This window comes from Elephas maximus, chromosome X (assembly GCF_024166365.1).
Source record: "Elephas maximus indicus isolate mEleMax1 chromosome X, mEleMax1 primary haplotype, whole genome shotgun sequence".
NCBI classification, from domain to species: Eukaryota; Metazoa; Chordata; class Mammalia; order Proboscidea; family Elephantidae; genus Elephas; species Elephas maximus.
The window spans coordinates 65,012,968-65,027,031 of NC_064846.1; the positions used below are offsets into that span (position 1 = coordinate 65,012,968).

At 37.1% G+C, this 14,064-nt stretch overlaps 1 protein-coding gene and 1 non-coding gene across 2 annotated transcripts; both read left to right on the forward strand.

Moving 5' to 3' along the window:
- Positions 1–311: 311 nt before the first annotated feature.
- LOC126069144 (vigilin-like) lies at positions 312–4,091 on the forward strand. Its single transcript, XM_049872138.1, has one exon. The coding sequence runs from the start codon at positions 312–314 to the stop codon at positions 4,089–4,091; it is 3,780 nt and encodes a 1,259-aa protein (XP_049728095.1).
- Positions 4,092–7,255: 3,164 nt separating this feature from the next.
- LOC126069764 (small nucleolar RNA SNORD56) lies at positions 7,256–7,326 on the forward strand. The gene has a single exon (XR_007516036.1). It is a non-coding gene; the product is annotated as a small nucleolar RNA SNORD56 (small nucleolar RNA).
- The last annotated feature ends 6,738 nt before the right edge of the window (positions 7,327–14,064 follow it).

Genomic DNA, 14,064 nt, shown 5'->3' on the forward strand with positions numbered 1-14,064 from the left:
AGAACGAAAGGTAACTTCTCCTTTAGCAAAATGATCATTATTTCCTCACAGTCCCTCCAATTTGAACCTTGTCTTGCTAATCTCATAACACTAGAATAGATAAACTTTGGAATCTGTTGTCTAGTTGTATAAATACTAAGATTTTATTTTTTATTGCTTTGAGTTTATAGATTGATTTGGAAAGGAATTACATCTTTAAAATGTTTATTCTTCCCATGCAGTAATATGCAAGAGCAGCTACAAAAGGAATTTTCTAGCTGTTGATCATTTAGCTACAACATATCTGGATTATATCTCATTGAAAATCAACAATGAACTCTGAAGAAAATTCGACTGAAGAAAGCATTGCTAAGCACCAGAGCAAGTACATTCAGAAAGAAAACTATGTTACTGCTTTAAATTCAGAAGAGGTGCTTGGCACTCCAATCTACACAGACAAAGCCCCTCAACTCCTAGACAAAACAAATTCACTGGAAAATCCTCAGGAACCTGCTGGATCCTCCAGCAGTAATATTCAACCTAGCAATTCAACCTCAGTCGTCTCTCAAATTGTTTATGTGCCTCTGGAGGAAAGAAAGTATTTAAATCAGTTTGGTGAAGGTAGACAAGCCAAATTCTTTATAGATATCATGCACAGGACTGGTGCCAACCTGGAAGAATTAACTTTTATCAAAGACCAAGGTCTCTACATTATAGTCTCTGGTAAGCCAGAAACTGTTAAGAAAGCCCAGAAGGAGATTTTTGCTTGGTTTCACGAACAAGATTCAACCGCCGTTTCCGCTTTCAAAGAACAATGTTGCACTGTTATAGGCAAGACTGGAGAAAAACTACAAAACTTGGAAGAAAACACGGCAACCAACATCCAGATTCTATGCCCTGATAACTATCAAAACCGAATCAAGATTGCTGGCACCAAAGAGGGCATAAAGAAATATCCACACGAAGTTTTTACGTCTGAGGAACAAGACAAGCATGCTTCAGAGAGGCTAGATATGGAAATGTTATTTCATCCTTCTGTTGCCAGGCCATACAATACATCTGTTTACAAAGTCGTGCAGGAAGAAGAGGCACGCATACGTATTCCACCACCTAGTACCAATCACACAGAGGTAATGTTTACTGAAAAAAAGCAACAGCTAAATCAGTCTGTGGCTCCTGTAAAGGAGAGTTTTGAGGATACCAAAAAGAAAAATATAGCCACAGCTATGGAGATGAAATTGCAGCACAAGTGTACTATTGGGCCCAAGATCAATTCTGTGCAGGAAATCCTGGAAAGAACTGGAGTTTCAATCGAGATTTCACCCTCGGAGAACATGTCAGATCCTGAGACACTCCAAGGTGAGCCTGAAAGTTCAGGGAAGGCATTTACTAAAGTGTGTTCAAAGTCCAAGCGTTACACCGTTTCCTCAGTTTCTGCACCTTCCTGGATCCACAGATTTATCATTGGTAAAAAAGGTCAAAATATAGCCACAATAACTGAGAATAGGCCAAAAGTTTGTGTAGAATTTACTGGAGATGATAAAATTATCATAAAAGGACCTACAAAAGATGTGAATTATATTCGAGACAAAATTGAGGTCATAGTCAAAGACCTAATTGACAGGATGTATTATGAAGAGATTAATATTGACTACAAGGTTCACAAATATCTGATAGGGAAGAATGGTGTCACCATAAACCAGATTAAAGAGAAGAATAAAGTTTCTGTGCTAATCTCACCTGAAAATGCAAAGAATAACTTGATCAGAATTGAAGGGGAAGCTTGGGGTGTCCAACAGGCCAAGAGAGAACTTCTGGAGCTTGCTGCTCATGCGAAAAATGAGCAGAGCAAAGACTTAATTATCGAGCAAAGATTTCATCGCACAATCATTGGGCAGAAAGGTGAACGGATTCGTGATATCCGTAAGAAATTCCCAGAAGTTATGATTAATTTTCCTGATCTAGCACAAAAAAGTGACATTGTCCAACTCAGAGGGCCCAAGTATGAATTAGAACAGTGCACAGAATATTTGGAGAATGTGGTGACAGACCTTGTAGAAAACAACTATTCCATTACTATTCCCATATTCAAAAAGCTTCACAAGAATATAATCGGAAAAGGAGGTGCAAACATCAAAAAAATCTGTGCAGCAAGCAACACCAAAATTCAGCTTCCATCAGCAGGTAGCAACTCAGAGAATATTGTCATCACTGGGAAACGGGAAAACTGTGAAGTAGCTTATAACTGGATTCTTTCCATTCAGAAAGATACAGCCAATATTTCAGAAACAGAAATTTCTATTCCTTCTGATCTACATATAGCCCTTATAGATCCCAAAAGCTGTTTGATTGGTTCAATCGTGGAAGAATGTGGAGGGATCTGCATGCACTTTCCAAAAGACAACTCAGGTCTTCAAAGGGTCATCATTAAGGGCCCTGCCCAAAGTGTTGAGAAGGCTAAGAAAAAGCTGCTGCAACTAGCAGAAGAAAAAGAAAGCAAGAGTTATGCTGTGGTCCTCCAGGTCAAACCACAGTATCACAAATTTCTCATGAGTAAAAATGGTGGCAATGTTCCTAAAATCTGTGATGAGACTGGAGCACATATCGTCTTCCCACTCCCTGAGGATGAGAATCAAGAACTGATAACTATTACTGGAATAGAAGAGGCTGTTAAAGATGCACAAAAGGAACTAGAAGCTCTAATCCAAAACCTAGACAGTGTTGTAGAGGACAATATACTGATAAATCCCAAGTACCACCGTCACTTTATCATGAGAAGGGGCCAGGTTTTACGGGAGATAACCGAGGAGTGTGGTGGTGTGATTATTAATATTTCATGTTCAGGAAAAAAGAACAATAAAGTCACAATCAAAGGAGCAAAACCTTGCGTGGAAGCAGCCAAAAAACAGATCCAGGAAATTATTGGCGACTTTCATACCCAAGTCACAACAGAATGTGTTATTCCCCAGAAATTCCATCATTTTGTCCTGGGACCAATGTGTTCCCGAGTCCGACAAATCAGTAGGGATTATAATGTTCGAATCAAATTTCCAGACAGAGAGGAGAATGTAGTTACTAATACAGAGCCAGTTGTTCAGGAAGGTGAAGACAAAATTGGGAAAAGGAACACAAAGGAGGGTAATCCTATTTTTCCAAGGAAATGTGACACCATATATATATCAGGTCGAAAGGAAAAGTGTGAAGCAGCCATGGAAGCCCTTGTGGCTTTAATTCCTGTTACTGTTGAAGTAGATGTGCCCTTTGACCTTCACCGTTACATCATTGGTCAGAAAGGAAGTGGCATACGTAAGTTGATGGAGGAGTTTGAAGTTGATATACAAGTCTCAGCAGCTGAATTACAGTCCAGTAGTGTTTCCATCACTGGCCTTGCTGCAAATGTCAAACAAGCCAAAGCTAGATTAGAAGAACGAGTCGTAGCTTTACAAGCTGAAATACAAGATCGAGCATTAAGAAATTTTAAACTGAGCTTAACCGTAGACCCCAAATACCACCCCAAGATCATTGGTCAAAAGGGTTTAGTTATTGCTCAGATTTGCTTAGAACATGAAGTTACCATCCATTTTCCAAGTAAAGAGAGCAATGAAACACAAGACCAAATCATTATCACTGGATATGAGAAAAATACCATTGCTGCCCGCGATGCAATAATGAAAATGGTGCATAAGTTTGAAAAAACAATAACTAGGAAAACCCCACTAAACCACCGTGTTCATGGCCAAATTATTGGGTTCCGTGGGAAGGCCATTAATAAAATCATGAATCAATTCCAAGTAGATATCCGTTTCCCTCCCAGGGAGGCCCCAGATCCAAACTTTGTCACTGTGACTGGAGTTCGTGATAAAGTCACAAAAGCAATTGATCATATCCTTAGTCTTGAGGAACATTATCTGGCTACTGCCATAAAGCATGAGTCTCAGCAAGAGCATATGAAGGGGGTCTCTCTGTGTAACGTATCCAGTGCTGTATTCAAGAGTTTTGCAGCAAAAGATGCTCCCTGTACTGCAAGCACCAGTCAAAAGATTCCTGATATGAGCAGTTCGGAAGATTTTCCCAGTTTGGGGGATCAGGTGGCTCCTAAGACTCTCCCTTAGAGATACAAACAACAATGATAAAAACAAAATTTTTTAAAATAAAAAAACAAATTCTTCCTGACAGCTGACTTGAAAATGCCATTAAAGAACTCTTCCTAAATTGACCCAGCTGTTGAATAATATACACATTTCTTAGAACATTTGCCTCCAACACATTCCTGCTTGTATATTCCAAAATATGTCTCAGTGAGAGGGAAGTGCTCAATCCTGTGTGCATACAGTAATTACCAATTTAGTGTCTTAATTTCAGCACAGGACCTGTTCTTGACATGTCTTTTAGACAGACTCTCCATTATTTCAAATGCAGTCCATTAAAATATTAAATACCACTTCCTAAATTACATGGCCTGTTTAATGTGTCATTATTCACTTAACTTTCATTCTGCCATCTAAACTGTGGCAAGGAGATTACATCTGTGTCATCACCCCAAGGCATAAATCTCCTTAACTTCAAAAAGGCTAAAACTGATTGTACTCATTTTACTTCCTTCTAAACTTTTTTTTGTATTACTCCCAATCTTCTCTTTAGTAGAGTACAGCCAGATTTCTGCCAAAAGCCAAAATGCTCACCTAGCATGGCTTGTACAATAGAGAAAAATAAAATTTGGACATTGTGTTTGGATGCTGGAAGTGGTGTTAGATATCAGAAGTAGCATAGCAGTCATGTTAGGGGGAACAAGAATGGCAGAATTACTCAGAATGGCTTACTCGTATTATGGTCATAACTGTTATTTGGGGGCTTGAGATTTCCACTGTTTTTACATCCCCAGAGACACACTTCAAAGGCCTCTTTGAGGAAAAATGACCAACTCAAGAAGAGACCGTTTTTAGCTCCTACTTTCCAGTGATCCCTTAGGTCTGGTAAAACCTTGAGATGTTATTTTAGTGGATGCTGTGGGCACCAATCGTATCCTCCTACAAGACTGAAGCACTCGCTACTCAATCTGCTGTAGGTGCTAGCAGCTGATGCCTAACATCTATATTAACCGCACATCCAGCGTTCATCTGAAGAAAGGCACCTTGCCCAAGGTAATGCCCCCTTCTCAGGGGCAGCCTTGATTCAATGACTGGTCAATATGGGGTCATACATGCCCAGCTCCCTTTCCACAATTCAAGAAAACTCCACCCCAGATCTAGAGCTCACCATGAGCTCAGCTGAATCCTTTGTTGTGACTGCATCAAAGTTAAACATCTTTCTCTGCCCAGTTCTTTTTCCTTCATTCCCCTATAGGTGTTTATCCTAAGATCGCTTCCCAGTTAACTTCCTAAATACAAATCCTCTGTCTCAGAGTCTAGGGCAGCTGTAGTTATTATGATGAATAATTATGATCTGAGAAATATGCTTGTAAGGGATATGGAGGTTTATCAAGAGAGGGAAAATGGAGACAGACCCTTATTATCAATGATTATGGCCAAATAAGTAGAGACTCACTTTCTTTTGAATAATCTCGGGCTCGCTATGCCTGCATATTGCTTGTCTAAAACAACATAAAAAAAATGCCTGTGCCACTCAACATTTAATCTCTCTCAATTTCTTTCTTTTCTTTTTTTTTTTTTTACTATAGCATTTGGGATTAGGTGTTCTGCATGTCAGTGTGTGAATTCTGACACCATCACTTCAGCATGCCAGGTTGCTCTTCTTATAAGGCGGGCCTGGATAGCAGTTTGTGGAGGAGGTAGTGCATATACACACTTAGGTTAGGGTATATGCATTTTCATTTTAAGCATTGCCAAATTGTTCATTTCCACTAAGAGAGTATGAGTCCCTGGTGATCCACATCTTCACCAACCACTGGTGTTAATACAATGGGCCAGTGGACATTATTTTTAGGGTAGTACTGATTTTACTGGAGCCTTGGTGGCTCGGTGGTTAAGAGCTCAGGCTACTGACTGAAAGTTCAGTGGTTTGAATCTACCAGCCGCTCCTTGGAAACCCTCCGGGGCAGTTCTGTTTTGTCCTGTAGGATCACTATGAGTCAGAACCAACTGGGACAGGATGGCAACGTGTTTGGTTTTTTTTGTTTGTTTTTGGTATTGATTTTATAGCACTGAGCTATAAATGATTATAAGCACAGTGCCTAGCCTTTTGTTCTTTTAGCCCACTAAGCTTAACCATTATGCTTTTGTCCTTTTAGCCCACTAAACTTAACCATTATGGTTTTGTCCTTTTAGCCCAGTAAGCTTAACCATTATGCTTATCATAACCATTATGATAACCATTATGGTTATCCAACCTTGTGAGAGGTTACCAGCAGCATACCAGATATTTCTGTTCGACCTTCATGTGCACCACTCTCCAGTATCAACCATTGCTCCCTGGAACCACTGTAGGGCAATTTAGATTTGCCACCGTAAGACGCTGAAGTGGTTCAGATCAATGCAATAATTAAATTTACTCTAAGGCTAAATAAATAATTTCTTCTGCATTTTATTTCAAATTTTGTCTAGCCATGCTATACAATAAAGCTATCAGAATATCTGCAATGAGATTCAATAAAATATTAAAGATATTTTAATAAATTGTATTAATGACAATACCAAAAACAGCAAGAACAAAATAACATTATAGAGATAAACACAAATTTGAAAATAAACCTTCTCACATTATAAAGTTTCCAAAGAAAAGTAAAACTTCAAAGATTAAATATGCTTGAAAGTTAAATCCCATAATGGTTTAAAGTCTAAAGGAATTAAAGTTCAAACCAAAGTCTCTTGCCTTTGTAAGTTAAAAGCCTAAAAGTCCTAAAAAAAAAAAAGTCTAAAGTTCTGTTACTTCTTAAAGAATGAAAAACACTATCCCCATTTTCTTATTCTGTTCAGTTTTTAATGAATAGTATTTCAATGTGCCTGGGTATAAGTAGACTTCCTTCAGATTCTGGAGACTGGGCCATCTCACAATGGAATAATTTTAGTTTATTCCAGGCCTAAAACATTGTATTAAGTCAATAACAATTAACTTCATTTTAAAGAGTCTATTACAATAAGTAACAGCTTCAGCAAAAAGTAAAAATCTACAAAGTAGAGCTTTATATCAAAAATGTGAGAAAGCACAAATATGCAAAATTTAAAATGACAGGAGTAGGGATCATTAAAACAGTAGAAATTTAAAAAGAAAATAATAAATCACATTGAAAAACACTGCAAGTAATTTGAAAATTAAAATGCTACAATGATGGCAATATTTTTCATCAACAGCAGTTCACCCAGTGAGTGTTGATACTTTGGTTCTGAGTGAAGCTGAGAAATAAAAATAAAATAAGATGGATAATTTCTAGAAAATTAGAACTTACCAAATTTGACCCAAGTAGAAACAAAACTTGTGATTATGAAGATGGCACAGGGCAGGGAGATATTTTGTTTGTTGTACATAGGGTCACCATGAGTCAGAGCCTGCTCAAAGGTAACTAACAACAATAGACAAAACATTTCAATAGACCAAATCATCATAAGAGAAAGAAAATCATTTAAGAGATTGAGATGAGATGCTTTCAAAGGGTTAATTTTATGGGACCTCTAAAGAGCAGATAACCCCAATCTTATTTTAACTATTTCAGAGCACAGAATGAGGGAAAACTGCAAATCTTCTATATAGTGAGTATGACTTTAATGTAAAATCTTGACAAAGATTGCATGAAGAAGCTGCAGACCAATTTCACTTGAGTATTAATGCAAAAATTTGAAATGAAATATTAGCAAATTCCAATAGTATTTTATAAAATACATCTTGACTGAATGGGGTGTGTATTCCAAGAATGTAAGGGTGCTTCAATGTTAGGAAAACTACTATGTAATCCATCATATTAGTAGTGATAGGGGATAAGGAAAAAAAAAAATCTATAGATTCAGTTAAGTCATTTTACAAATTCAACACTTATTCATGTAAAGAATACTTAATAAAATATAAATATAAATTGATTACTTCTCTAACATGGCACCTATACACGTATATGAACAGCCTTATCTTCCTGAATGGTGATTTTACACTGGAATCTTTCCCATTAAAATTAGGAATTAAAAAAAAAAATGACACTGATTTTTAAAATTACCTTGTATTGGGAATATTTGCCAAAATGATTAGAAAAAAAGATGCAATTTGTGGCATAAAAATTGAAAGATGCTCAAGTATCTCCGTTGATAGTTGATATTCTATATACGAAAACGCAGAAAATTAAATGGAAAATCTATTGTACACAATAAAAGAATTTTCCAGACTAGCAGTTTATAACATAAACCTACAAAAGTCTATAGCTTCTTACACCGCCCAGCCACCTATGCCAGTGATGCCCCCACCCTCCACCCAGCCGCCTACACCGGGGGCCTGCAGACTGGTGGTGCACCCTTTACCATCTCATGCTGTAGTAGACATGGGTGTTCCCTCCAAGCCAGCACCCATAGACTGGCTGTATACCCCTTGCCTTGCCCTCTGCATGACCCCACCTGCAACCAGAGGCTCCTGCTTGCTCCAACCACTCCCATGTAGTCCTGCCTGCCTGAGGCCATTGGTGCAAGTTTATGTGCCACCCACCTGGTGACTGATGACCTATACACCCTCACCCCCCAACCACCCAGTAACTGAAAGTGCACCAAAACACCACCCAACATAGTGACCAGTGAGAATGTCCCTGCACCCATGCCTAGGTGACCAGCCAGACACATCACCTCACCAGCAACACTACATACATCCTGACTGGCACCAGCTACACCCCTACCAAGTGATGAGCAAGAGCCCCTAGTGCCCTCCTCTAATGTTTGCCTGGCTGCAACAGCACACATTCCATACCCAAACAGTTCCTGCAAGCCATTTGCATTTGCACTGAAATCCTTTGATACCTCACCACCTACTGAAACAACAACTAGTCCATGTATAGTGAACATACACTGCCTGTTTGGACAGCACTTCCTCACAGCAGATATGAAGAAGTCCTTCCCTGACCTCCAAAGAACACCATAACTACTACTAGCAACAAACTTAATGCCTCAGAGATGGAAACAATAACAAATCATATGAAGAAACAGGATAAGATGGTTCAAACAAGTGGGCAAGATAAAGGGGCAGAAAACCTTCCCGAGGAAGAAATGGTAATGGAACTACCTGACAAGGAATGGCACACTGGTTAGGAGCTATGGTGAGCTGTGGCTGCTAACCAAAAAGTGGCAGTTCGAATCCACCAGCCTCTCCTTGGAAACCCTGTGAGGCAGTTCTACTTTGTCCTATAGGGTTGCTATTAGTCAGAATTGATGGCAATGGGTTTTTTGTTTTGTTTTGTTTTAAATAGGATCCCCCAAGAGATCAAGGAAAAACAGACAAATCCAGGGAAAACACAGACAAAACTCTAAAATTCAGGAAAACAATACAAGAAAAAATTGACAATTAGAAACCATACAAAAAACAGCAACTAGAAATCCAGAAGATTAACAACAACAACAAAAATTAGATAATTCAGTGGAAGGACATAGGAGTAGAATTGAATCAATGGAAGAAAGAGTTAAGTAGAGGACAAAACCCTTGATACTAATTTGTTTGAAGAACATTCAGAAAAAAGACTGAAGAAAACCTAAGAGTTATGTGAGACACTGTCAAGAGGAATAATTTATGCATGATTGGAATTCCAGAACAGGAGGAGACAAAAAGAAAAAAAAAAAAACAGAATTTTTTAAGGAATTTCAGCAAACTTCCCTATTATCATGAAAGACGAAAAGGTTTCTATCCAAGAAGTTCAATGAACCTCGTACAGGATAGAACTCGAAATACAATCGCCAAGACATATCATAGTCAAACTTCCCCAAACCAAAGGCAGAATTCTGAAAGCAGCTTGGGGAACACAAAATATCGCTTACAAAGGGGCACAAATAAAAATAATCTCTGACTTCTTGGAAGAAACCATGCAGACAAGAAGGAAATGGGATGACAGATATAAAACCCTGAAAGAAAAGACCTGCCAACCAAGAATCACTTATCCAGCAAAATCATCTCTCAAATACAACAGTGAAAATAGGATATTCCCTGATAAACAGAAAATAAGGGAATTTGTAAAAACCAGACCAACCTTACAAGAAATATTAAAGAGCCTTTTGAACGGAGTATCAAGGACATCAGACAACAACCTAATATTAAGACATATGACAGCATCACCCAGATAGCAACCCAAATAAAGAACTCTCGAAAGCAAAATAAAGCTACAAAACTGAAAACAGGGAACCAGAGGAGTCAATTTGCAATTGACACCTTCAAAAAACAAAAAAGGAGTAAATGGTGTAGTTATAGAACTTCCAAATGGAGAGGAAGTCAAAGCAATAGAAAGAAATGACAGACTGTTTTAAACTTAGAAAGATAAAGGTAAATTTCAGAGTAACCACAAAGAAAGTTAATAAACCTACTCACCAAGATGAAAAAGAAGAAAATCATGAAGACTCAGTAAACATAAAATCAACAATGAAGGAAAAGAAGAGAAATCCATAAACAAAAAGAACTCAACACAGTAATAAGCAGAGCACAGAAACTGTCAACAGCACACACAAAAAAACCCTAAGAAAATGACAGCAATAAATTCATACCTATCAATAATCACAGTGAATGTAAATGTACATGTAAATGTACCAATCAAGAGACAGAGTGAAAGAATGGATTAAAAAGAAAATGATCCATCAATATGTTGCCTACAGGAGACACACCTTAGACACAAAGACATAGTTTAAGACTCAAAGAATGGAAAAAAAAAATACCAAGCAAACGGTAACCAAAAAAAGAGCAGGAGTGGCAATATTAATCTCTGATAAAATAGACTTTAAGTCAAAGTCCATCACAAGAGACAAGGAAGGGCATTATATAATGATTAAAGGGCCAATCCACCAAGAGGACATAACCATAATAAATACCCAATGACAGAGCTTCAAAATACATAAAACACACTTTAACAGTATTGAAAAGAAAAATAGCTCCACAATAATAGTGGAAGACTTTAACACATCACTTGAGATGGAAAAACTTGGGAAAAAAATCAAAGATCTGAAGAACTAAATAACACAATTAACAAACTTGACCTAATAGACATATACAGAACTATCGACCCAACAGCAGCACAGTGCATATTCTTCTCCAGTGCACATGGATCATTCTCCAGAATAGACCAGGTTTTAGGCTACAAAACAAGCCTTAATAAATTCAGAAAACATCCAAATAATACAAAGTATCTTCTCTGATCACAACACTATAAAACTTGAAATCAATAACAGGAAGAACAAGGAAAAAAAATCAAATACATGGAAACTTAATAAAACCTTGCTTAAAAATCACTGGATAATAGAACATATTAAAATTGAAAAAAAAATTCCTAGGATTAAATGACAATGAAAACACAATATACCAAAACCTTTGGGAACAGCAAAAGCAGTGCTCAGAGGGGAATTCATAGCAGGAGAATTTATAGCAATGAACACACACATCAAAAAAGAAGAAAGGGCCAAAATAAATAGCTTAACCTTACAACTAAAACAAATATAAAAAGAGCAACACAAAAGGACCACAGTCACCAGAAGAAAGGAAAATAATAAAGGTCAGAGCAGAAATAAATGGACAGAAAACAGAAAAACAATAGAATCAACAAGACTAGAAGTTGGTGTTTTGAGAGGATCAATAACATTGATAAACTACAGGCCAAAGTGACAAAGGAAAAGAATGAGAAGATGCAAATAACCAAAAAAATGAGATGAGTGACATTACAGTAGAACCAACTGAGATAAAAAAGGATCATAACAGATTATGAAAAATTGTACTCCAACAAATTTGAAAACCTAGAAGAAATGGACAAATTTATAGAAACACACTGCCTACCCAAACTAACACAAAGTGAGGTAGAAAATTTGAACAGACCCATAACAAAATTAATTGAAGAGGTTAAAAAAAAAAAACCCTCCAACAAAAAAATAGCCTTGGCCCAGATTGGGTTACCAGAGAATTCTGTCAAACATTCAGAGAAAAGTTCACACCAATTCTACACAAACTATCCCAGAACATAGGAAAGGAAAGAATACTTCCTAATTCATTCTATGAAGCCAACATAACCCCTACACCAAAACCAGGAAAAGACACCACCAAAAAAGAAAATTACAGACCAATATCCCTCATGAATATAGACTCAAAAATTCTCAACAAAATTATAGCCAATAGAATTTAATAGCATATCAAAAAAATAATGCATCATGACTCGGTGGGATTTATACTAGGTATGCAAAGATAAAAAAAAATTTTTTTATGCAAAGATGGTTCAACATTAGAAAATCAGTCAGCGTAATCCATCACATAAAGGAAAAGAATCACATGATCATTTCAATCAATGTGGAAAAGGCATTTGATAAAATCCAACACTGTTTCCTGACAAAAACGCTCAGCAAAATAGGAAGAGGGGAAATGCTTTTACATAATAAAGGGCATTTATACAAAGCCAACAGCCAATATCATCCTAAATGGAGAGAATCTGAAAGCATTCCCCTTGAGAACAGGAACCAGACAAGAAATGCCCCTTATCATCACTCTTATTCAATATTGCACTGGAAGTCCTAGCTAGAGCAATAAGACAGGAAAAGGAAATAAAGGGCATCCAAATTGGTAAGGAAGAAGTAAAACTATCCCTATTTGTAGATGATATGATCCTACACATAGAAAATCCCAGACATTCCACAAGAAAATTACTGGAACTAATAAGCAGGATTCAGCGAAGTGGCAGAGTGCAAGATCAACATACAAAAATCAGTTGGATTCCTCTACACTAACAAAGAGAACTCCAAAAGGGAAAACAATACCATTTACAATAGTTCCCCAAAAGATAAAATACTTACGAATAAATATAACTGGGGACATAAAAGACTTAATCAAAGAAAACTACAAAACAGTACTACAAGAAACCAAAAGAGACCTACATAAATGAAAAACATACCATGCTAATGGATAGGAAGACTTAACATTGTGAAAATGTCAATACTACCCAAAGCGATCTATAGATGTAACGTAACCCTGATCCAAATCCCAACAACATTCTTTAATGAAATGGAAAAACAAATCTCCAACTTTATGTGGAAAAGAGAGAGGCCCCAGATAAATAAAGCATTATTGAAGAAGAAGAACAAAGTCAGAGGACTCACACTTCTCAATCTCAGAACCTACTATACAGCCACGGTAGTAAAAACAGCCTGGTACTGGTACAACGACAGACACATAGACCAATGGAACAGAATTGAGAACCCAGAAGTAAATACATCTACCTAAGGACAGCTGATCTTTGACAAAGGGTCGAAGTCCATTAAATGGGGACGAGATAGTCTCTTTAACAAATAGTGCTGGCAAAACTAGAAATCCATTTTCTGAAAAATGAAACATAATCCATAGCTCACACAATACGGAAAAACTAACTCAAAATGGATCAAAGACTTAAATGTAAAATCTAAAACTATAAAGCTCATGGAAGAAAACATAGAGACAAAGCTAGGAACCTTAATTTATGACGTTAATAGACTATCAAGCATAACTAAAAATACAAACAGCAGAAGATAAACTAGATGACTTCCTAAAAATCAAACATTTATGCTCATCAAAAGACTTTATCAAGAGTAAAAAGAGAACCTACAGACTGGGAAGAAAATTTTGGCAATGATATATCTGACAAAAGTCTAATCTCTAAAATTTATAGAAAACTTCAACAAAAAAACAAACAATCCAGTTTAAAAATAGGCAAAAGACATGAACAGACCCTTCACCAAAGAAGACACTCAGGCAGCTAACACATGAAGAGATGCTTGTGATCATTAATCATTAGAGAAATGCAAATCAAAACTTCAATGAGTTACCATCTCACCCTGGCAATAATGGCACTGATCAAAAAATAAAATAAAATAACCAGAAAACAAATGCTGGTGAGATTGTGGGGAGATTGGAACTCTTATACATTGCCGATGGGAATGTAAAATGGTACAGCCATGA